This window comes from Perognathus longimembris, chromosome 6, assembly GCF_023159225.1.
Source record: "Perognathus longimembris pacificus isolate PPM17 chromosome 6, ASM2315922v1, whole genome shotgun sequence".
In the NCBI taxonomy this organism is placed as follows: Eukaryota; Metazoa; Chordata; class Mammalia; order Rodentia; family Heteromyidae; genus Perognathus; species Perognathus longimembris.
In genome coordinates this window covers 18,119,394-18,145,507 of record NC_063166.1, presented here as the reverse complement: position 1 = coordinate 18,145,507, position 26,114 = coordinate 18,119,394, and the positions used below count along the sequence as shown (strand labels likewise).

At 38.7% G+C, this 26,114-nt stretch overlaps 1 protein-coding gene across 5 annotated transcripts in view; it reads left to right on the top strand.

Moving 5' to 3' along the window:
- Carmil1 (capping protein regulator and myosin 1 linker 1) overlaps positions 1-26,114 on the top strand; it is a 285,478-nt gene that overhangs the window by 171,464 nt on the left and 87,900 nt on the right. For all 5 annotated transcript variants that reach the window (XR_007211220.1, XM_048348358.1, XM_048348357.1 and 2 more), the window contains 6 exons: positions 4,667-4,753; positions 11,375-11,478; positions 13,773-13,850; positions 13,985-14,061; positions 17,915-18,019; positions 22,491-22,560. Coding sequence is in view for 4 of the 5 variants with exons in the window: in XM_048348358.1 (XP_048204315.1) it covers positions 4,667-4,753; positions 11,375-11,478; positions 13,773-13,850; positions 13,985-14,061; positions 17,915-18,019; positions 22,491-22,560 (521 nt within the window). In the remaining variant the exon portion in view is untranslated. The remainder of the gene's footprint in view (positions 1-4,666; positions 4,754-11,374; positions 11,479-13,772; positions 13,851-13,984; positions 14,062-17,914; positions 18,020-22,490; positions 22,561-26,114) is intronic.

Sequence of the window (26,114 nt, the reverse complement as noted above, 5' to 3'; positions counted from 1 at the left end):
TGCTTGCCTGGTCATTTTTATCATGAAAGTTAGTATTCGCCAAGCAGTTTTTGTGGGTCAGGCACTGTGTAAAAGCTTTCTTGCACATTATCTCAGCAGTTTGTCTTGGGTACCATTATTCTCATCAGTTAATGCATGGACACTTAGAGACATGGGTAAGTTTTCAGCAGGTCTTTTCCTAATTTGAATTTTGACCTGACCAATTTTAGAGTATCTTTTTTAACTCTCTGTAGTGAACTGCTTCCCTAATAGAGAATGTATGGAAAACCGAATACATATGAGCTCTGGGGACTATGCTTACACCCTGGCATACTAGAAAAACATGCTGTACCACCAAGCTACACTTTCAGCCCTAGAGTATTATTTAAAATGAACACTACTAAGCCCCAGTTATGCCTTTTATTCCATTAGTATGTAGCAAAGGCATTTCTTTAAAAAAGAAATATAATTAGGTATTGTTGATGCCAAGGAAATAAAATTATTCCATCAATAAGTTTCATCTTTTAGATTTTTAAAGTATTATCACTGCTTCATCTTCTTATCACCAAAGCCTATAATATATTCTGTTTTTATTTTTAAAGCATCAAGAGAAATTTTTTCTAGACTAAAATCATGTTTTTAATTAGATGTCTTCCTAAACTAACCTTGTGTTTCTAATCATATACCTTGAATTTGATAAGGAAAAAAATACTTCAGCCAGATTAGATTGTTTTATCTTTGCTTCCGTTTCTCTGTCTTTAATCTTGTTTAATGTTAGACCTGCTATAAAAAATATCCAACATGACTTTATTGACATTTACTAGACTTTAAGAACTTTACTACTTACTGCTATTATTACTTTTTCTTGAGAAAATATTGCTAGATTGTTCATTCCCTTTTGTCCAACTTTTTGTTTTTGAAGATATTTATGATTAAAGAATGAATTGAGTGACTAGGTGATGTTAGTGTAAAAATAAATATTCCATTTTGGCTTTTTTTTTTTGGAGGGGGGCAGTCCTGGGGCTTGGACTCAGGGCCTGAGCACTGTCCCTGGCTTCTTTTTGCTCAAGGCTAGCACTCTGCTTCTTGAGCCACAGTGCCACTTCTGGCCTTTTCTATATATGGTGCTGAAGAATCGAACCCAGGGCTTCATGTATACGAGGCAAGCACTCTTGCCACTAGGCCATATTCCCAGCCCTGGCATTTGATTTGAGTATAGGCACAGCTTTATGTGGTGTTAAAATAGTGCCTGACACAAAAGCCAACTATTGTATTTTCAAAAGAATGAAGCAGAATAAATCATGTAAGCACAACCAATTTGAACTTGAGATGATTAAATTTTGTCTTATAGGTAGTATTTTTGCAATAAGTTGAAGATTTGGAATATGGCTTTTAATTAGTGTTGTAACTTACGCTTTGCTGTGAAAAACATAAAGGAAAATAATTTGTCAGGGATGGGCAATGATTATTCCTAATGAAATTTAAAAGTGGGAATCTAGATTAGACTCTTCCAGTCTAAATGTTTTGAAATACATTTTGGAGGTACATTTTTAAAAAGTTCTTCAGTCCTAAGCATGTTTAACAGCTTCCATCACTGTAACAAACTACCTGTGGTAAGTCATGAAGAGAAAAGGTTAGATTTGATTCACACTTTCGGAGGTTCCCTTCTACAATTGACTGGCCCCTTTCATTTGGTCAAGTAGCATATCATGGCAGGAACTCCTGTCAAAGCAAAATCACAGCCACATCGCTAGCTAAGGAGCAAAGAGAAAGAGACCTGGCTCCTGCAGCCCCTTGCAAGGACTTGTCCCCAGTGACTCAAGGCCCTTCCATTTTTTACAGGTCCCACCACAGTCCAGAAACACCACCTTAGGGACATATAAGTCTGTGGGGGACATTCAAGATCCTTATAGCCCCAACTCTACATCTTAATGAATTTCTTTTTCTTTTTCCAGTCCTGGGGCTTGGATTCTGGGTCTGAGCACTGTCCCTAGCTTCTTTTTTTTGCTCAAGGATAGCACTCTGCCACTTGAGCCACAGCACCACATTTTCTATATATATGGTGCTGGGGAATCGAACCCAGGGCTTCATGTATATGAGGCAAGCACTCTTGCCACTAGGCCATATTCACAGCTCTCATCTTAATGAATTTTTGCAAAGTGAATGTTTCTATACAACTACTATTAATCTCAAGAACTAGAACATGCCACATTCCACAAGTTTCCTGTGATGTTTGTCCCAGTGATTACCAGCATACCTTAACTACCTGGAAATGATAACCTCTGTTTGGCTTCTGTCATGAAAGACTAACTTTGCTAATTCCTTTGCCTATTGGTACTTTTATAAGTACTTGGGTTTGATCTCTGTTTCAATTGTGTAATAATGATAGCAATGAGAAAATATACAACATTTACAGTTAAAGAACATATTCTGTATGAAATATCCTATTGAGTTTTACATTATGGCTCAATATAGGGTCACCTCTGATATGTGGCCAAAGTACGCTATTCAGGGAGAAAGGTATTCTGTTATTATTTTGTGTGTGTGATAGGATAGCATGTATTTATGGATTTTCTTTTTCTTTTTACTGCCAAATTTACTTGGTATACCTCTGCCTTGTATTAACTAGAGCATATAGATTCAGAATAGTTGTATCCTCTTCCCTATTGAAATGTTCTATTGTTCTCTAATAGTATTTCTTAAAATCTATGTTACTATCGCTATACTTGGTTTCTGTTAGTTAATGGTTGTAGCATAGGCCTTTTTTTAATGCTTTTGTGTTCACACCTTCCAAATACATATATACATATATTTCTAGGCTTTAGAAACATCTGACATTTTTATTCAGATAAACAATCTTTGACTTAAATTTTCTTATTAGCTTTAAGTAGTTGTATGAATGAATTGCCATTTAACAAAGCAGCTTATGAATGCAGTGTTTCTCAGTTAGTGTTATCCCTTTCAATAGTCTTACCCATTCCTCCCCTACCCCCACTCCTACCATCACTCTTAATTTTGTAGAACATACATTGAATTCTTGACTATATTCTCTCCCTCTTCATTCATCTACTCCATTTCCCCTGACCTCACCCCCAACCCTTTCAAGTACCCACTTCTTGGTATTTATTTTGTTTTTCACTTGTCATTTGAATATTTAGTGCATTTATATTTAATTTAATTATTGATTAACTTGGGTAATACATTTTTGTGTTTCCATATTGTTATCCTTTTTATTTTGTTCTCTTTTCTTTCTATTAAATTAATCAAATTTTATTCTTATTCCTACTCCCTCCACCATTCATTCTTTTTTCTTTTTTTTTTCCAGCTGGTCCTGGGGCTTTAATGCTGGACCTGAGCACTGTCCCTGAGCCTCTTTGTGCTCAAGGCTATTTAAGCCATAGTGCCACCTCCCATTCATTTTTTTGGAAGAGTATATCAGCTAAAATATCAGACCTTCTGTCTTTCTGCAGTCTACAGTATCATTATATTTAAAAATCTAGCAGTATTCAGTCTAACAGTATTTAATCAAGTGACTTTTCTTTGACAATGGAACACTTTAGGGGAGGTAGTCAGGGTTTACCAAAACACTCATTGTCTTTTGGAAACACCCAATTTCAGGCTTAGTCAAACTGTATACAGTTTGTTTATTTGTTTATCAACAGTTTATGTTATTTCTACAGTAATTAAAAAATGAAATTTGATAAGATTTACAGAGAACTTAGGGTTCTATAGAGCAGCGGCAGCATAGTAGCTTTTTATTGCTGCCTGGAATATTGAATTAGTCCTAGGGATTTGTACTTATTACTGCTTGAGGAGATTTCCCAAGCAGGTGATAGCTCACATACAGCTGGAAGTTGCTTCAAGGACCTGGCTAGGCCACGAATTTATCTGTTACTTATTTCCTCCCTACAAAACACTATTCACTGAAGCCCTTGAATGAATGAGCTGCTATTCTCTCCCACACCAGCCATTAAATTGAAAGTATATCTAATTTTAAATATGATAAATTCTTGGTGAGTTACTGTAGGTTATAAAGCCTACCTTTAAGAAGTTAAAAACATTCTCTGATGTTTTCTATCTGAGGTTGTTAACCAACAGCCAATTAAGTATGGGACTCCATCTGCTAAAAGTGAAGCTGTTATCTGAATAGTTAATATTATTCCATTCTTCTTGACAATAATTAAATAGCTTGCATCTGCATATCCAGAAGAGATCAACTCATTAAGACAGAGGTTATAAAAAAAGGGGAGGGGGAAATCAATTATATCACCCTTTCTCAAGAGAATTTGGGTTTTAAATAGAATGATGAGAAGATGGTAACACTTGGCTCAAAGAAAAATTACTGCAATGGTAAGGTTTCAGAGATTGCTATGTGTAATTAAGTTGTTTTCCCCTTATTAACAAATAGGTAGGACAGAGGAAAAGAAGGTGTAGTGGTGAATGATTGGGAAATATCTCTGGTTACTTTAACTGAAGTCAACTGTTAATTTTCATACTTTTTTGGTTCTTTTAAACTTTAAAATTGTTATCACTAAGATGATGTACAGAGGGGCTGCAGTTACATAAGGCGGGTAAAGAGTACATTTCTTTCTAGGCAATATCACTCTTTCATACATTTTTATAGGTTATAAAACATGCAATTCTGAGAACCAGAAAATTCTAACCATGTCCTTTTTTTGTTTCTCAGGTGTGGCCTCTTTAAGTATTCAATTTGCCAAACTCCCAAGGGGTCTGAAGCATTTAAATTTATCTAAAACCTCACTGTCACCTAAAGGTATAGTATATTATTAATTTCTTAATGTTGTAGGTAATATTACTACTGCACCTGTTATCTTTAGTAGTTAGAGTTATTATGGTGTTTGTCTGCATTAAAAAAATAAACCTATTACATTACCTTTCCATAAGGCAATATGCCATTTAGATCTTTTGGTCTACACTTACATGCTTTCATTGTAAGGAATAACTTTTTAACACACCTGTGCTCTGACATGCTTTTTCAACTTTGAGCCATTGTTTCTCACCTGCTGTCTCATATTCCTAGAAGCACCTGGTTTTGTTTTTCTTCACTTGTTTTTTTTTCCTGACAAACAAGTTTGCTTCTCCACCTGTCAGAGGGACTGTCTGCCTCACAGAAAATCATCAACCCTCACTTCTGTGTTACCACAGTAGTTCTTGGACTTCTTTTTCCTATCCCCAGAAATTGCCTCTTTTTCTCCCTAGGTGTTACTGACTTTGTTTCTTCCCTCCTCTCATTTATCTAGTTACTCATCATATCCTCTCATTTTTGTTATACTATATTTTCCTATTAGCATCTACATAATAACTCTAGAAATTACCCTGCTTGGGATGGGCATGATTCCTCACATCTGTAGTATCAGTTACTCAGTCAGAGACAAGAAGATCATGGTTCAAAGCCAACCCAGACAAAAAGTTAGTGAGACTCAATCCTTTTTTTTTTTTTTTTTTTTTGGGTCACTTGTGGGGCTTTGAAGTTGGGCCTGGGTGCTGTCTGAACTCTTGCTAAAGCTAGTGTTCTACTTCTGTTTGTTGGAGTAGTGAATTGGAGATAGAGTCTCATAGGAACTAGGATTACAGGTGTGAGCCACTGGCAACTGGCTGTGAGACTCAATCTTTTTTTTTTTCTTTCCTTTTTTGTGCCAGTCCTAGGGCTTGAACTCAGGACCTGAGCACTGCCCCTGGCTTCTTTTTGCTCAAGGCTAGCACTCTGCCACTTCAGCCACAGCCACTAAGGCCTTCTCTGTTTTATGTGGTGCTGAGGAATTAAACCATGGCTTCATGCATGCAAGGCAAGCACTCTACCACTAAGTCACATTCCCAGCCCCCTGAGACTCAATCTTAAACAACTAACTGGGCATGGTGTCACATAAGTGTAATCCCAGCTATATGGGAATCAGAGGTAAGAGGACCAAAGACTAAGGCTGGCTTGAACAAGAAGCTTAGAACCCTATCTGAAAAATAACTAGAGGAAAAAAAAAACTGGGGTGTTACTCAATTGGTAGAGCATCAGACTAGCAAGCAGGAGGCTCTCTCTGTTCAAACCCCAAATTTACCTCACTAATCCTCCCCAAAAGGAGAAAAGTGAAAGAAATTACCCTCCTTTCATTATGCCTCTTATATATCTACTCTGCTATGATGCCTATGTATTTCTCTTATCACTAAATATTCATGGAAGCTGGTCTAATTTACCAGATCTTCATCTGTGATTCTCTGCTAAGTCATGTTCTCCATCTCTGAGACCACAGCTGGATCCTTTGCCTTATAGATCACTCATCATTGCATGGCTGTGTCTCTAGTGTGAGAATGGGGCTCTCCTACAGCTCATGTTTCTTTCGTCTTTGTATCTTCAGCTCCTGGCATGACGCTTGGGCTAGAGAGAGTATTCAAGGAAAGTTTCATGAATTGAAAAATTTGCCCTTTCTTAAGTAAATCACTGTCTTTTGGAGGCAGCATTCTATGTAGTGTTTTCAGTCACGATAGACTAAAGCAGTTGGCTGCTTCTGGCTCAAAGGGCTCAGTAAGTGCTTACAGCAGCTAGTATGTCTGCAACTATCTCTGCTGTCATCACCAACACTAATACTAATATATATATATATATATATATATATATATATATTTTTTTTTTTTTTTTTGGCCAGTCCTGGGGCTTGGACTCAGGGCCTGAGCACTGTCCCTGGCTTCTTTTTGTTCAAGACCAGCACTCTACCACTTGAGCCACAGCACCACTTCTGGCCTTTTCTTTATCTGTGGTCTGAAGAACCCATGGCTTCATGTATGCTAGGCATGCACTCTACCACTATGCCATTCCCAGCCCCACTAATATCATCTTATGCAGTCATAGTGTGTGTGTGTGTGTGTGTGTGTGTGTGTGTGTATGTGTGTGTATGTGTGCACTGGTACTGGAGCTTGAACTCAGAGCATCAGACTTTTAACTTTTTCTCTCAAAGCTGGTAGTCTACCACTTGAGGTACAGTCGCACTTCCAGTTTTTTGTTTTTGGTGGCTTGTCCTGGTGCTTGAACCCAGGGCCATGGCACAGTCCCTGAGCTTTTCTGCTCAAGGCTAATGCTCTACCACTTGAACCACATTTCCACTTCTAGCTTTTTTGGTGTTTTATTGGGGATTAGAGTCTCACAGCCTTTTTTCTTGGGTGGCTTTGAACTGTGAACCTCAGATTGCATGCTCCTGAGTAGCTAAGGTTACAGGCGTGAGCCACTGACAGCTGGCTCTTAACTTCCTTTTTAGGATAAATACGTAGAATTATCAGGTCATAGGTTATGCATTTTTTTTTCCTTTTTGGTGGTAGTAGGGTTTGAACTCAGAGTCTCACAGTTGCTCAGCTGGTGCTCTGTTATTTGAGCCATGCCTTCAGCCTGGATTTTTGCTGGTTAATCAGAGATGGAGTGTCCTAGACTTTCTCCTTGGGCTGACTTTAAACCAATGTTCTCTGTACCTCAGCCTCCTAAATAGCTATGATTACAGGCATGAGCCATTGGTTCTCAGCTGAATATGTATCTATCTATATATTTATTGTAAAGGTGATGTACAGAGGGGTTACAGTTACCTAGTTCAGGAAATGAGTACATTTCTTTTGGAACAGTGTCACCCCTGGCTTCCTTTTATATATATTATCATCTTATGCTCACTTTTTCTCTCATTGGATATTATTCTCACTTTTCACTCTCTGTCAAGCACAGGCATGAGTCCTGATGTTCTCATTTCAGTTTCTCTAGTTATTGCTTAGGTCATCTCCTCCCCTAATTTTAGTTATTTGTATCTCTTTTGGAGAAATTTCTAGCTCATGTTCTTTCTTCTTTTTCTATTTATAGTGCTAATCTTTTTCTTAACTTGTGTAACTTCTGTACATATTAAAAATATTAATCATTTCTCATGTGCTCCATACCTCTGGTTTAACTTCTTTATAAACTAGAGGGTGTTGTTTCTACCTCTCACCATCCCCCAATATTGGAGATCAAGCCCAAAACCTTACACACCTAGAAGGTTTTTAAAAAAATCTGATATTTCTTTAATTGAATTATTCATTATGGTGAAGCAAATAGAGGGAAATGGTGACTATTTGTCCTTCCAGGAGCAAACTTGATTTGTTAAAGGCTTAGTCGTAGGTTCTAAAAGATTTGAAATTTCAAAATAGCTCAGATTACATTGCAGTTTTAAGTTTGTGCTGGATTTGAATAACATTGATATTTTAGATCTCAGGAAACATTTATATTCAGGGATCTGTAGTTTAAGACAGATATTTTTTATTTTCCATCTCTCCATGACATTCCCCACCCAAATACCCTTTCTCTACCTCAGATGTTGGCTATCAGATAGTTTTCTGGGTTTTTCACAAATGTCCTGCTGGTAGGTAGATTATGTCAAGGCACGGCCATCTGGTACCACCTTTTTTCCAGCTGTAAACACTCCAATAATAAATATGAAGAATGGTCAGAATCACTAGACAGCCAGAATAGAGAGCAGCAGGCAAATCTGTATTTTGTGTGGGTTATAAGAGACTGGATTTTCTCTAGTTCTCTATTTTTATAATTCCCTGAATTATTGACAGGCCAGTGGGAACGTGGGTACCTGAGATGACGAGGAACTCCTTCATATGAAGCTGAACTGATAATATGATTCTCCCCAAGTCAATTCAGATGCTGGCTACCTGCCAAGGGCCTGCACTTGTCAAGGAGCCTTTTGCTGTCAAGTCTCATTTAGCCTTCTAATGTTTGGACTTAAAGACATGATTTTACAAATGATGTTTTTGATGAGAATCTGTTATACTCCATATGTTTTAGTCTCATTTATTCCATTAAAAACCAGATTAATGGGAATGGAAAAAAAACAAGCCTAAAGGAACCGGGCCATTTAAACAAGCATAACAGGTCACTTTCAGAAATTCACTTGGGCTAAAGGCAATTTCAGACTTTTTTTTTTTTTTAACATAATGAATCAAACCTTTGCACCTTTCATTCTGTGCTCTTGTTTCTTGACTGGTTGACTGTGTCTGGTGCACTGGCTAATGAGTGAAGTTGTTCCTTGGTATCTGCAAGACATCAAAATCCACAGATGTTTCCCAAGGTCCCTTATATAAAATGGCATCGTGCTTATATAGAACCTGTATGCATCTTCCTATGTATTTGAAATCACCTCTAGATACTTTACTTAATGCAACATAAATCTGTGCAAATGGCCATTATACTATCCAACTTACAGAAGAATAACCAGGAAAAAAAGAAGTCTGTCTCTGAATTGGCTTTTATGTGTTTGTTTTAGTACCAGGACTGGGGCTTCAACTAAGGGCCTCTTGCTCTTGAACTTGCAAAGTTTGGCTTTTTCACACAAGGCTGGTGCTCTACCACTTAAGCCACAACTCCATTTTCCTGAACTGGCCTTTAGCTGGTGAGGTGAGATGATGCTGGCTGGTTTACAGTAGGCTTTCCACAGACATTTTTATCTTGGCAGTGTTAGCTTCTGTACTCAGGGCCTTGTGCTTGCTAGGCAGATATTCTACCACTTGAGCCACATGCCTAGCAACAAATATTTGTGGAAATGAAAACCATTCCTTACATAGTACTGATTTTTTTTTAAATCGTGGAGTAGAATTAGTTTACTTCCTGATGATCTCTACACTTCCTCCAGGGCTGTGGATGGGGCTAAGGCATATCTCCCAATCACCTACATTTTGTTAATACTTGGTAAATGTGGTTTTCATAAATACCGCTGTCTTATGCTTCAAAAGACACAAAGATATTTTTTTTTCTTTGATTCAGAACTTCTGCCTCATCTTTCTACTCCTCAAATGTGCACTTACCCTTGAGAAACCCCAGCAGCTTCTGCCAGGTGTGCACCAGGCCCCGTGTTTTCCCTCTCAAGCTGGGGTAATCCATGGATGACTTCACTAGTAACATTCTCTGAATGTTCTCAATCTATAGTAGTGAAGCGGGGGGTGTTGTAGTAGATGCTGTTCTGTACCCTCCCCTCAAATCTTTCCTAAGAATCCCCTTTTGACTTCTACTTGATGGCCAGATGTGGTGATGTTTAGCAAGACTTGCCCTGCCCCAAACTCCTTATCACCACAAAGCCTTCCCCATGTGGACAAAAATTCTCTTTCCTCTTTCTATTTTAGAGGGTTGAGATTTTCAAAAAGAATTTTATGAATGAAATAAGGAAGGCGAAGCAGTTTATTAAAGTGTACTTAGTTTAGAAATACAGTTTGGAACCATAGACTTTTACTAGAAACATAACAATCTTTGTCGTAACCCCTGTCCTGTTCTCCTATCCTTCCTTCCTTCCTTCCTTCCTTCCTTCCTTCCTTCCTTCCTTCCTTCCTTCCTTCCTTCCTTCCTTCCTTCTTTCTTTCCTTCCTTCCTTTCTTTCTTTTTATTGCCAGTCCTGGGGCTTGAATTCAGGGCCTAATCACTGTCCCTAGCTTCTTTTTGCTCAAGACTACCAACTCTATCACTTGAGCCACAGTGCCACTTCTGGCTTTTTCTATATATGTGTTGCTGAGGAATCAAACCCAGGGCTTCATGTATACCAGGCAAGCACCCTACCACTAGGACATATTCCCAGCCCCTATCTTGTTCTGAGACTAACCATCAGTGGTGCCAGAGTGTGTGAGTCTGAAGTCACTGTTTAGACTCTTACTGACTCCCATTTGATGATGACACACCTTAAAGAGGTGACCCAAGGAAAAAATTCACCCAGTTCAAGGCCATGACTAGCAGGCTTGTGTCAGTCATAGTCCTCGTATCACAGAACATAGCTCAATCCACATAGCACCATCCTTCCCTCCATACTCTTCTGTTGTTTTCAGAGTCGTTTATGTTATATACGGAAAGTGTCTATAGAGCTAATTAAAAGTTTTTCCTTTTGATTGTGTCTTATATTGTGTGTTGACTATCTTACTCTTTTAAAAGTCCATCTGAATCTAAATGTTTGCCTTGAGTGTACTGCATCAAAAAGCACTGTATACCTCTGTCAACCTCCCAGTGCTTAAATAACTTAAAATATCGGCAAGTGCACATGTCTCATTTAAAGCTGTTCACTAAGTTAACAATGGCCTGGTAACAATGGTCAGTTCGATGCTTCGCATCATGCTGAGACTTGAGCATTAAATGTCTTGCGTCCTTGGACACATCAGAGGACTTGGGATTCCATTGCTCGCCTGATTCTGTGAGATGGATCTGTGAATAACCTATGTTCCCTGAGGCTTTGTCAAAAGAAGACTCAATCAGCTCCACCATCTGGGAACAGTGTTTATGGCTAACCTCAGTCTGGCAATTGGATGACACTGCTGGGCCATTTATAGAAACTCTCAAACCTCATTTGTTTCCTGGAGTGGAAATTGAAGCTGCATTTTCTCCATGTTGCAGGGGTGAATAGTCTTTCTCAGTCACTCAGTGCCAACCCCTTGACTGCCTCCAGCCTTCTCCATCTCGATCTCTCAGGGAACATCCTTCGAGGAGATGACCTCTCGGTAAGCTTGCCTTATCTTAGTCTCATCTTTAAACAAGCTAAATTTAATAAGCCCAGAATTATTTCTAGACATGACATTCTCACTTATTTCTCTGATTTTCCCATAAGCACAACATCCTAAAATCCTGTAGCTACAAGCTTGTGAAGTGGTTTAATGAAAACATCAGAGCTTTCTTTATTTAAATATACTCTATCACTGTAATTTTTTTCTCTCATTTAATGATGCTGAAGCTCAAATTCTGTTTGGAAATTCTTTTTTCTGGAGGAATTATTGTCCTTCTTTTGCAACATTAGTTCACCTGTTAACAATGGCTTGATAAAGTGGTAACAGAAACTAAACTATCATTAAATGAGTGAGCATCTTTGAAAGGCTTTCATTTGAATTCTGTGAAAAACACTATGAAATTCTGTTTTATTTCACCTGTAAGGCAGAGAATTACAAATGCAGGCCTTTTCATAGTTTCTTTCCCCTCCCCCTTTCCCTTCCTTCACACTTGAAATCATTTACACAATACTTGGTAGCTCATGACTTTTTTAGTGTGTTTTTACTATTTCACTTTCTCCTTCACTGATGATTCATAAGTATGCCCTATTCTAAGATAAGACAGAGTCTGATGCAAAGCCACCAAAACATTACTGTAGCAAAGTAGAGGAGTAAATTGAGAGGGATTAAAGGAGGGACTAGAAGCCGAGTGATAGTGGCATATGAGCTGTATTCCTAGCTACTCAGGAGGCTGAGTTCTGAGGATTTAAAGCCAGCCTGGGCAGGAAAGTCAGTCATGAGACTCTTATTTCCAATTAACCACCAAAAAGCTGGGAGTAGAACTGTGGATCAAATGCTAGAGCACTATCCTTGAACAAAACAGCGAAGTGACATTGCCCAGGCCCTGAGTTCATACTCTAATACCCTTGTGCATACACAGATCAAATAAAACTCAGCTGGAATAGGGACACTAGTAGTTGCTTATATAACAAAGTAGCTCCAAGCATCATTCCTGGCCAGAGATTTGTCTTGTTGTGCAAGGTTCATGGGGGTAGTGATGAGGCCTAGAGTGAGCTCCTAAGTCAGGGCAGGTGCATGGTTTTCCCCAGCCTGTTATGCCTTCAAGGAAAGCATTCTGCAAGGGTGATGACCCCTTAGGGCCTCCTGACTGCTTCAAATTGACAAGAGCTCCCTCAGCTGGTGACTAGGAGCAAAAAGGACCCAAAATTAAGTGTCTGGAGGCTGGTAGTGCCAGCCAAATAGTGAGAGAGAAAGAGAAATTTCATGTAAGTGAAAGCAACATAATTTTCCTGAATCAGAATATTCCATAACCCAGTCCATACTGGTTATTCTAAAACATTAACAGACTAAAGATTTTGTTTTTCTAAACTCCCTGATGGAGTGGATTCTTCCCGAAACGTCATACAGTAGAGCCAAACTGCTTTAATGAGTCTTTGCCAAGAACAGAGACACTTGCTACAGGCTTGCTTGGATTTGCAAGTATATGGGGGCAGTCAGTGAAGCAGAGAGGTTTTTGAGCTGTCTGAATGGTTGTAGAGAGCTTGGACTTTATTGGTGAGCTCTGGCTGGTGCTCTTACAGGTAATTAGGGAACAACTGAGAGTAACTTAATTTCATTGTTTTGAAGCCACTCATGGGGAGTAGAGTTTAGAGGGGGAGAAAGTTTGGTTGAAGTGACCTCCCTAAATTGTCTTAGCTGTATGTACTAATAATGCTCTGAGGCCAGTCTTGTTAGATGACTTTTCCTTCTCCTTCTCTTCCTTCTCCTTCTCCTTCTCCTTTTCCTTCTTCTTCTTCTAACTAAGGCTAGAAAAACTGTTATATTGGACAGAAGAGAGTATATAGCCTGAGAACATCCACTGGTTAAATTCAAATGAGTGGTTCCTTAACATTTTTAGAAATGATTAGCATTTTGATAGGATGACTTCAGTTCAGGTGGCATATCAATCTCAGGAGTTAAAATTAATTAGTATCATTACAAAATAATATAATAAAAAATTGAGCTAATCAGGAAAATGAAGTCATGTGTAAAGAAATATGGGAGGTAAGTTGGCAGTTGAGATTCCACTTGGCCTTTTGTTACACATCTATTATTTAATTTAAAGTATCATTTGGATTTGGGCTCTCAGGGATGATGATAGTGTGACAGAAAAGTCTGGAAATTGGGTTGGGAACAGCTTCTTAGCTAGTCTTGGGGAACATGGGTGACTTCCTTTGAAAACATTAGCTTGTATTGTGGGATGTGTATGTTTTTAGACTTTAATATTTCCTTTTTTTGTTTTTTATTTCAAGCACATGTACAACTTTTTGGCCCAACCAAATGCCATTGCTCATCTGGATTTATCCAATACAGAATGTTCCCTGGATATGGTAATGTTTCTCTGTATTGCTTTGGAGGGGCTCAGAACAACCATTTACATGGGCTAGAGGGCCTTTTGTTTCTAATAAAATATTATTATGGACCTAGAAATGTTTAAAAGTAAGAGTGCCTATTTCTTCCTCAGGTCTGTGGAGCTCTTCTCCGGGGATGCCTTCAATATTTAGCAGTGCTCAATCTCTCCCGAACTGTTTTCTCTCACCGGTATGTATTGATTCTTATTGTTACTATCAAAAGGGGTCTTTTTCAGGGTTCCAGTGATAATGCATATAGAATGATAGATAGTAAAGGTCTCTAGTGAAAGATGTCTGTAAATATTAGGCCTTGCAAGGTCACGTTCTTGTTACATCTTTGTAAAGCAGAGGTTAATGTCCTATAAATGACTTCAGCAAACTGCTGTGAACAGGTAGGTGGACAGGTATTCTGTTACTTAATATGATATCTCCTCTTTCAGCATGTCCTATAGATATTTCTCAATAGAGAGCTTCAAAGTAAAAATAAATTATCACAGAGAACCAAGAGAAAAGTCATCTTAAAGTTCATGTGTTATAATTTGTAGAATTGGAGGGCCGGTTTTAGAATCTCACTTTTAACCTCCTAATGTAAAATTGCTTAAAGAACAGGCAGCAGGTTCAAAGCAGCAAGGTTTCCCAAACAGTAGCAACAAGAAAAGAGAGTGAATGCAGGACTATGAAAAATGTATGGGCTACCAAGATGTAGAAGCCTGGGGCATCTATTGGATTGGTTCAGTTCAACACTGAGCGTTTGTGATTATGACCACAAGTCTCAAGCAAAATTTTGCTCATTCTATGCTCCTTAACAACATAGTATATTGCTTAATGTTCAAAAGATGTCTGTAATTACGGGTTAACTTTTAAAAAGCTTTCTCTTTTCAAGGGACTAAACCTCATTTGGAAAGTGCACTTTTGTGGCATGTTTTATTCCACAATTATAACTTACAGGTTTGCCCATCAATATTTCAAAGTACTTTTAGTCCACTCCTTCTGCAGTGATAATGAATCTTTACAACAGAAAAAAAAATCTTTACAACAGCAGTAATGTCTCACAAAGTCATCAACAGAGTCAGGAGAAGAACCTAAGACATAATTGTGGTCGGAGAAATTGTGGGTTTTCCAAGGTTATTTTATTTTGGAGAGGATTTGAGAGTCTGATTTGAGGCTCGTTGGTCATCTCATGTTTGAAAGCAGTTTATGAGCCCATGCTTTGGTGGCACTGTAATTGACAGAGTAACTGAGTTACAAGGTGACAGCACAGCCTATAAAAGTTTCTGTACAATCAGCTCTTTCGAGTTCACCGCACGGTGAATTCTGCGATGACTGGTCTTCAGCAGAGCTGTTAAGCTCATAGAGCAGAACTGTGCTAACAAATTGCCTTGTCTTGCAAATGAAAGGCTGTGATTAAACTGTTTAATACCCAGTCCCTTACTAGGTACAGTCATGGAAAGCCCTCGGTAATTATGTTGAAATCACTGCATTTATATAGAGATGTCGACTATTAGCTAAGCTATTCATACTTTTGTTCACCGACAATTTCATAAGTGTATCAGTCTGGATTAGCCAGGTTGTTCCCAGCCCCCACTTCCCTCTTCTTACTTTCATGGCTTTCAGCAGCAGTGGTTTTTGTGACATGTCCATTATGGGCTAGCCACCTTAGTGGCAGCCTGGGAAGGATGATCCTCTATCTAGAACATAGACACACAGCAAAAGGGAAAGAGATGATGACATGCATAACCTGGCTCAACAAGACAACAATAACTTGAGCGCCGGTGGTTCACACCTGTAATCCTAGCTACTCAGGAGGCTGAGATCTGAGGACCATGGTTCAAAGCCAGCCCAAGGAGGAAAGTCCATGAGACATGAGCCACCAGAAAATTGGAAGTGGTGCTGTGCCCCAAAGTGGTAGTGCTCTAGCCTTGAGCAAAAGAGCTCAGGGACAGTGCCAAGGCCTAAGTTCAAGCCCTATGACTAACCAAAATACACAAACAAGAAAACCCCCACAAAGACAACAATTTAACCATCTTTGCCTACCCCAAATCAAACACAAACATCAATATAGATACTATTTCAGGAAGCCTGAGTTCTTTGAAATGCGTAATATATATTCCACTAGTATTAACTTCCCTTGTAAAATTTGATTTCTTTTAATTTTGTAGGTAAATATTCTGATTAAGCTTTTTCTTCCCAAATAGCCTATTATTGACTTGTTTCTTAAAGCTGTTTAGCATTGACAAGCATTTCTAAGACCTCTGTATATAAAATATTATCTCTCTGTGTGTGTGTGTGTGTGTGTGTGTGTGTGTGTGTGTGTGTGTGTGTGTGTGTTTGACTCCTGGGATGCTCTTTTCTCTGCCTTCCAATATTGTATGAATTATTGTCATGTAATGAGTGCTTACTTTGCCTCAAGCTAAGTGCTTTACATATGTGACTTAGTCCTCCTGTGAGTTCTAACAGAATGTGACAAGCAGAGTATTCAGATTCTATCTCAGGACTTTAAAACTCTATTTTTTTTCCCTCCCTCCCTCCCTCCCTCCCTCCCTCCCTCCCTCCCTCCCTCCCTCCCTCCCTCCCTCCCTCCCTCCCTCCCTCCCTCCCTCCTTCCCTCCCTCCCTCCCCTCTTGTTTCCTTCTTTCCTTTATATGGGTCCTGGACCTTAAATTTAGGGCCTGTGTACTATCCCTGAGCTTTTTCTTTTTTTACTTGAGCTACAGCACTACTTCTGGCTTTTTGGTGTTTAATTGGAGATAAGAATCTCAAGGACATTCCAGCTGCTGGCTGGCTATCCTCAGATCTCAGCCTACTGAGTAGCTAGGATTATAAGCATGCACCACTGTTGCCCAACTTACTTTTCTTTAACTCTTTTCATGTGGTGTTGACTCTGTTGTCCCTGAGCTTATTGTTTGATCTGCTTGCTTCCCTCTGTCATAAGCAGAGGGACATAGCCATTTCATTCTGATCTTTGCCCTGAGATGATTAGATTTTCAGTGTGGAGATAGTAGTTACCTAGGTTATTTGTTAGGTAGGCTTCATGCCATTCAGGCTTTCTGTGTGATTCCTCTGCTCCATACCAGGTCATGATCTAAATATACTGCTAAATTCAGGTAGTGATCCTGCATTGAGTGGTATCCAGTGGGAATATTCTTGTAATGGGTGAAAAGCATACATCTCTAAGATGGATGTGGTGACACAGGCTATAATCCATGCTTCTTGGGAAGCAGAGATTGGGAAGATTATGGCTTGCGACCAACCAACCCAGGCAAAAATGTAATGAAACCCCATTCAATAATAACCAAGGTGATGTGGCGCATGCCTATAATCCCAGTTATAAGAGAGATGTTAGTAGGAGATGTCCAATGCAGCCCAAGGCAAAAACACAGGGCCCTATCTGAAAAATTAGGAGAGCAAATAAAGACAAATACTAGGGATATGACTTATATAGTAGAGTTCTTATGTGTATACGTGTGCGTGTCTGTGCATGTGTATATTTTCACACACACACACAAACACATATATATTGTTTTATATTTTAAACTCCAAATATAGAGTTCCCTTAAGATTGAGCTAATGCTAAAGCTGGGTGCTGGTGGCTCACACGTTATTCAAAACCAGCCTGCATGGGAAAGTCTCAGAGACTCTTATCTTCAGTTAATCACCAGAAAACAAGAAGTGGAACTATGGCTCAAAGTGGTAGAGTGCTAGCCTTGAGCAAAAGAACTCAACGACAGCACCCAAGCCCTGAGTTCAAGCCCCATGACTGACAAAAAAAAAATTAATTGTTTTTGAAAATCGAGGGACTAAAATACAAGCCCAAGGAATAGGGCTAATTTTTTTAATGGACTTAATGATATGCTATGGCTTAACTTCTCTTACACTACTTCTTCAATAATACTGGATGTTTTTCCAGTAGGCTTCTTTTTACCATCATACTAGAATATGACTAATTGTGAATTCTTATATAGTATCTGAAGAAGCAATTAAGCAAATCAGATGAGACTGCAACCACTTGGATAACTCCTGTGTGAATGTGTGTTCTTTTTCAGGAAAGGAAAAGAAGTCCCACCATCTTTCAAGCAGTTTTTTAGTAGTTCCCTAGCTTTGATGCAAATCAACCTGTCTGGCACAAAACTGTCTCCTGAGCCCTTAAAGTGAGTGATTAATTCATTTTCTCTAGAGCTTTTAAAGTTCAATTTGTTATTAAAAATGTACTTGAAGGAAAGGAGCAAGATATATAACCCAAAGGCAGAAAAGACAAATGAGAATGCCTTTTTTTGCTATGAGACAGAGTGTAAATTTTGAGTAGTGTGCATTGTACATTATTAATGTTATTGCATCTTCTGTTCCAAAACTTCTTCCATTGGTTGATGACTTTGCTGATTGACTTTGTGCATGGTCCATGAGTGTACGGAAACACTGCATAGAACCCTACTAGTGTGCATAATTAATGTGCTAATAGTTTTTATTTGAGGTTGTGCTCCCAGGTGTTATTACTTGTAAATAATCTCGGTTCAGCCCGTTTTAGGCTTGTTCTTTTTTTTTTTTTCTTCAAATTTTTATTATCAAACTGATGTACAGAGAGGTTACAGTTTCATACATTAGGCATTGGATACATTTCTTGTACTGTTAGTTACTTTGTCCCTCATTCCCCACTCCCTCCTCCCCCTTTCCCTTTCCCCCCATGAGGGGTTCAGTTCACTTACACCAAACAGTTTTGCAAGTATTGCTTTTGTAGTTGTTTGTCTTTTTTCACCCTGTGTCTCTCGATTTTGGTATTCCCTTTCAATTTCCTAGTTCTAATACCAGTATAGACAGTTTCCAATATACTCAGATAAGATTACAGAGATAGTGTAGATACAACCACAGGAAGGTGATACAAGAACATCATCAATAGTAGAAGCTACAGATACACATGGGACATTGAAAGTAGTTACAACTGTGATATAACAATCGTTTCCATAACATGGAGTGCATTTCACTTAGCATCATCTTATGTGTTCATAAGAGTATAGCTATTGGGCTCTTGTGATCCTCTGCTGTGACTTGCCTAAACCTGTGCTAATTATTCCCCATAAGAGAGACCATAGAGTCCATGTTACTTTGGGTCTGGCTCACTTCACTTAGTATAATTTTTTCCAAGTCCTTCCATTTCCTTACAAATGGGGCAATGTCATTCTTCCTGATAGAGGCATAAAATTCCATTGTGTATATGTACCACATTTTCCTGATCCATTCGTCTACTGAGGGGCATCTGGGTTGGTTCCAGATTCTAGCTATGACAAATTGTGCTGCGATGAACATTGTTGTGCTGGTGGCTTTACTGTGATTTTGTTTGTGGTTTTTTGGATAGATACCCAAAAGTGGGATTGCTGGGTCATAGGGGAGCTCTATATTTAGCCTTTGAGGAATCTCCATTCTGCTTGCCAGAGTGGCTGAACCAGTTTACATTCCCACCAACAATGAAGTAGGATTCCCTTTTGGCCACATCTCCTCCAGCAATTGTTATGAGATGGAATTTCAATGTTGTTTTGATTTGCATTTCTTTTATGGCCAGTGATATAGAGCACTTTTTCATATGTTTCTTGGCCATTCTCATTTCCTCATCAGAGAAGTCTCTTTGTAAGTCTTTAGCCCACTTGATGAGGGGGCTTTTGGTTCTTTGCGGTTTTGTTTTGGAGGAAGGTAATTTTTTTAGTTCTGCATATATTTTAGACATGAGGCCTTTGTCCGTTGAATGACCGGTAAAGATCTTCTCCCATCTGTGGGCTTTCTGTTTATCTTGCGAGCTATGTCCTTTGCCGTGCAGAAGCTCTGCAGTTTGATGCAGTCCCATTTGTCCAACCTTTCTTTGATTTGTATAGGCTTATTCTTGTCCATGTGTTTTAATCAATGTTTAGTCTAACAATCTGTACTAATGGTAAGAGAGGTGGATAATTACCGTTAGTACAGATTGTAGAACAAATTAATTTTCAGGTGTTTAGATGTCTCAATTGCCAAGGTAAGTATCAGTGATCTGTTTGGCATTCACTTGGCAATCCACTCATATTACAAGTTTGTATGTCAATATAGAAGAAGCAGTAGTATAGTTAAATTGTTTAACTGAAGCAAGATTTGGGAATCATTTGTTGTTCTTGAGATTTCTCTGTGCATGGCAAGCAAATTTCAAAAGTGTACTGTTCAAGAGTTAAATTCTCTTTGTGTCTAAAGAACGTATTTTCAAATACTTATGATTGCATATGTTGCCAGAGCTGCTTGTTCTGTTCTTGTATGTCCCAGGGGTGCTCTTTGTCCCAGGATCCCTTAGAGTGTAATCTCACTTTTCCTCCCCTCCTTCCATCCCTAGCACGTGTTCCCCTTTTCTTCAACCCCATCTCCTTGGCTGAGTATTTTTATTAAGCTCATTAAATGTGTAGCTCCAAAATTACCACATGTCACCTCTCCAAAGGTGGGTAACAATTCTCTGAATAGATGCAGTGGTGATTGAATATTGAGCTGATCATTTTGTAGGAGGCTTTACTACCATGACCTTACAAGAAAGTGTTCTTACCATCAACACCCATTCACTGCCCGCCCCCCCCCCCCCAGTACCCAGTATGCTTTGTGCTTTATTGTACTCGATCCATTTTGTTTCATTTTACTTAGAATGGTTTCTATGGATTATTTATTTTTACTGGTCTCCTGAGTCATTGCCTCTTAATCTTGGGCCTTCTATAGTTAAAGCATACTGTTTATTTTGTTGGCCTTAATCTATATGTAAGAAAGTAGGAAGCACTTTCCTTCTGTGTGTGTGTGTGTGTGTGTGTGTGTGTGTGTACATACATACATACATATACATATACACACAAATTTTCCTTCCTGATAAAAACATATACATGGGTAAATCTGAAACATTCAGCATGTGTTAGAAATAAAAAGTGGCCTCTTTGGTAATGTTCAGTCTTTATTATTGTACTGATAGAATTGAGGGCCCTCTCCCTGCAAAGTGATATACTCAAAGGTTCACTAGAGTGTAGTGACAGGGCGAGGACCTGAGACAGGGCCTCTTACTTAGTTTTAGTCCCAAATCCTTCGAGAATGTCAATAGTGCCCTCCGGGAAAGAAAGGGGGAGAAAACAATTTTTAGGAAATGAGAAGCAGTTGATGTGTACATAGATCAGATACACCAAAGCGTTTTCATAGGACAGTGTTTTAGAGTAGGGACAAGTGAACTGGATTTTTGAAAATGAAAAAAGAAAATAAAACAAACAAGAAACAAAAGATGCTTACTTCCAGCCTCCCATCTAACTGTAGAAGTGTTCGTTTTATTTTGTTTTGTTTTTCCTTTTTGGTGGTACTAGTTGAACTCAAGGTGTCTCCCTGCGTGCTCCTCACCCAGCCACTCTACTGCTTGAACCATGCCTCCAGCTCTTATGGCTTGAGATAGCCAAGCTCCTGGTCTCTATGGCTCTGTTGTAGTTCTCTCTCACTGGGTGAGGCCTGAGAATTGTGGGAAGGAGAAATTCTCAGGGATCTGGCATAAAATAATTGCTCCCCCCTTTCCACATTACCCTTGCCCTGGGGTAGTTTACGTGTGTGATAGACAATGGTTCTTTCCCTGGGAGCATGTAGGTAGGTAGTCACTCTAGGTAGTAAGTATTAGTGTCCAGTGCTTATCACTGTCTGCCTTGTGTTCTAGTTATTTGCACAGTGTTTATTTCTGCTTGAAGGCACCTGCTCAGCTTTGAGTTCCTCACAAGGTCTAAGGGAGGACATTTTTTTATTCTACGCAGTATATAATTTCCTGGGTGTGATGTGCATATGCAAATGCTTGATGTTAAGTGTATTCAGTGATTTTGGGCTTTAGAGGACTGACTTGTAAAAGTGGGAATCAATTCATGTTCATAGAGAGAGAAGATATCAGAGTGTTGAATCCAAACTTGTGAATTTGAGAATATTCCTTTTCACATCAGAGATGGGCTTTGTCCCGGCTCCGCAGGTGGCCATCCCAGCAGGATTCTAAACCTGAATTCAAGACCTGCACCTTCTTATTTCCAGTGCTTTTCTACCCCACCTACACAGTTCTTGAAGTCCTTTAATCAAACTATCCAGCTGTCATTATTTCCCACCCTGGGATACCATGGAGCTGGACTCCTCACAACCATATTCCTGAGGGAAAACCAGTTCTACTTTGCTACTCTAATAAAAATTGCCTAATAATATTCTAAGCATTATTAAAGCAGTTCTCAAGCAGATGCAGGTGGGAGTTTATCTAAGATGAACACAGTTTAATTTCAATACGCAATTATGTGTGCTGTTGGTTTATTTGCATTGGAATAGCAATCCTACTAGGTTTTTCATTTATCATCATAATGCTGCCTGGGAGACAGAGGAGTGCTCTTCTGCCTCTCCCCTCACCCCACCCCCCTGGCCGCCCCCACCCCCACCCCCCACGCAAAGTTGTCAGGATGCATTTTAAAATGTGAGAGGTTGCTTGTTGCTTGACTTGTGATTTAGAAAAGGTTTTCTTTTCCCAGGCTTTATTCATTCAGTATCCTGAAAATGTGCGTGTGTGTGTGTGTGTGTGTGTGTGTGTGTGTGTGTGTGTGTGTAACTGTACCTGATATTTGTCTTTCCTTCCCTCAGAGCGTTATTACTGGGCCTGTCTTGCAATCATAGCTTGAAGGGGGTTTCTCTTGATCTCAGCAACTGTGAGGTAAGACCACCTTAAGATTCTGCACTGGGGTAGATAATAGCCACAAAATTGCTTTGCCTTTTTCCTGGGAAAAGTGTGATACTGTGATTCTACTAGGGTATAAATGAAGCAGAAAACACACATTATATGAGTTTCAGATACTCTGCCTTTTGTAAATTTTAGTGAAAGCAGAACACTGTTCAGAAAGCATTCGTGTGTATTGTTAATGACTTATTTTTTTCCCTCCCATTCTTTGTGCCTATTGCCTGAGTATTTTATGATGAAACTTTGAGATACAAAGCAATAAACAAATGTTAGTATCATGAAATGTAAAATATAGCATGCACGATGGGGGACAAAAGTGTGGAGCTGAATGTGGATTTGGAGACTGTAAAAGACAATGGCTGTCATCTCATAAATATTACTTTTTTTAATAGCTTGATTTAAGAGAGAAATTAAAATGCCTTTTAGAATTACAGCAGTGCCAAACACTTAAAATCAAAGACCCAATGAGAAGAGTCAAGATTAAAGCCTTTGTATTTTAGAGAACATTTAAACTTTTACTATCTTGAAACTTTTAGTTGGTGTGAAGTGCAAACCACATGGCCTTTTCAGAGTCTGGTTTCGCCTAGTTTGCCAGACTCTGTCTCTTCTTCTCCAAGTGGAGGTGGGAGTCTCCACATCTTATTTCTGGCATAGTCCTCTTGTACTCTCTTCCAAGAAGTTGCCTACCCTACTTTCTGTAGACCTACTGTGTTCTCTTCCAGAAATGAACTTGCCTGCTCTATTCTCTTTCCTCTTCTAAGACATCCTGCTCTTTATGTATGCCTTAGTCTTTATGTATGTGTTAGGCCCTGAGTCTATGGATTCTGAGTGGATTTGCTGATATCACTGAATCTCAGTTTCTGTGCCTGCTAAATGGAGATAATATTAGTAGCTCTTCTAGAGAGTGGGTTGAGGTTAAAGGAGCTCTTCTGTGAAAAGTGCCTCTTTGCTGAATTTCTTCCTTGGATTTTTTTTGACTCTTTGGGATCTTGTTCTTTTCTAATCGTCTGACACTCGACAGTGTTGATGTGCATTTGGACAGTGAACTCCCAAGTGCCTTATACAGTTATTAACTGGGCTTCTGTAGCCTTCTAGAGGGCACCGTTTGTTTCATACTTACTCTGTGTTCTAGCAAAATGCTGTCTCTGTTGTACTGTGCTCCTAACAAAATGCTGGAACCAAGCTAACACTAGATATTGAAGAACATTAACACTTTGAAAAGTTCTGTGAAAGTTCTAGAAACTGACAAAACTGAAGTTGCATCATATAAATTACTAGTGCAGGTAGGATTTTTCATTAATTTTGATTGGGGTGAACATCACTTTTGTGATTTCCTGGTTTTACATGAAAAAGAAACAAAACTATCAAGAATGTAAAACCCTAAAAATTAATCTTGCACTGTGGAACATTCATATGTGAATTGCTTTTCTTTCATTTATAAAGATAGACTATGAAAAGTAGAAACCAACCTTTATTATATGAATTATGTTCTTATTAGTACTTTAGGACTTTTTTTTAATAATAGGAATGAAATGAAGGGGGTTGGAAAATACTATTCTGATCATAAAAAAAAGTTAGTATAAAGATGACTGCCCTACCCTGTCAAAGAACCAAATTAGCAATGGCTTATAATGTGAATTTACTATTCTAATTAGATATCTTAACTACTACCAATCTAACACTTTTTATTTAATTTAGTGATGAAGTTGGGATAGCCATCACCTCTGGAGAAGCCAAAATAATGCAACTCACTAACAAAAGAGCTATAATGAGAGCACACTATCCTGATTTTCTGATGTAAATAATAATTCTGATAGTGGTGATTATTCAAATATTAAATGTGATGATTTTGTTCTCAAAAATGGCTTGAAAAAATTCTGTTGCAGTGCCGTTTTACTTGTTTCTTCAATTTCTCTGTGATCTGATGAGAACTTTTGAAAGATAAAAGTATTAGGTGAATCATATAAAAACTCAATATTTTAGGGGTTGGGAATATGGCTCAGAGTAAGCGGTAGAGTGTTTGGCCTTGCATGCACTTTCTTAGCACCACATACACAGAAAAAGCCAGAAGTGGCACTGTGGTTCAAGTGGTAGACTTGAGCAAAAAAGAAGCCAGTGCCCTGGCCCTGAGTTCAAGTCCCAGGACTGACAAAAAAGAAGAAAAAAAAAAAAAAGAAAAAACCCAATGATGATATTTCTGTAGGACAAAAAGGGCAGACTATAGGTAATTACATAAAATTCTACATAACTGCTAGTTGACCCTTTTATAATTTTTAAAAATTAAAATGAGACGCTACATAAAATGATTGATCTTAGACAATGGGTTTGACCATTATGATTATTATTATCAACCATTGATTATGATGATGATTCCAGTGTAATTTTGGACTTTATTATAGAGTATAGGAGAACTGTTGAAAAAGGGGGGGTCTCATTCTCTGTCTCTCTCTCTGTCTCTGTCTCTCTCTCTCTCTCTCATAGCTTGAACAACTACATTATAGTGTTTTGTCACATTTTGCCTTTTAGGGCTACTTGTCCAAATTTAACTAGATACTGGAATTCTCTTCTTCATGAAGCAGTCAACCTCTCTTGTAGCATGTTTTGTATTACCATGTAATCCATGCTAGAATGGTTGGCACTGGGTGTATCAATAATGGCTGTTATGTTTGATACTTAGAATGTATGTAATGCTCTCAGAATGAAACTTCCACTAATTTCAAATTCTAAAATCACATCTTTGTATTTTGTTCTTCTCCTCTCCCTTTTTTGTTTTCCCTCCTCCTCTTGCCAATCTTCTCCTCTTTCTCCCCTCTCTTTTTTTCTGTTCCTTCCCAGATTGAAACCAAGGCGTTGAGTAAGCTAGACAGTAATTCTACCACTGACTTACTGATCCCTAGGTCCTCTCTCCGTTCATTCTCTATGTAGCCATACTGGAGACAACCTCTTCACAATTAGCACACTCCATAGAGTCATGGAAGAATTCCCTCCTTAATATTCTCTCATGGTTGGATTAATGTAGTGGGAAATGAATTTTTTCCTGTCACCACAGTCATTGTGGGAAGTATCATCTAGAGAGATGACTGACTTGGGAAGAAGGGCAGGTACAAGTGTGAAACAGAGATGATGCAGGTGTAAAGCACAGAGCTGGAGGTTTTTTGGTGTTTTTTTTTTAAGTTATTATAAAGGTAATGTGCAGAGGGGTGGTCACAGTTATGTAAGTCAGAAAAAGAGTACATTTCTTTTTGGACAGTGTCACCCCTTCTTTCACTGTCTCCAAGCAGGAGAATTTTGGACAGTGTGGTCCTGCTTTCTTATGGGGCACAGTGAGAGTTCAGCGCCTCCTACAGGTGGCTCCAGAGATGACACTCTCCCCAACCTATAGAAGCAGAGCAGTTAGTTGTGAAATGAGTGACCTTGATGTGTTTCATGTTTACAAATTGTTTGCTATTTTCCCTATAAAATGCCTTGGTATTTCTCTTTATAGGAAAAAAATTTCAATGATACATTTTAAATCATATTTGTTTAGGTAT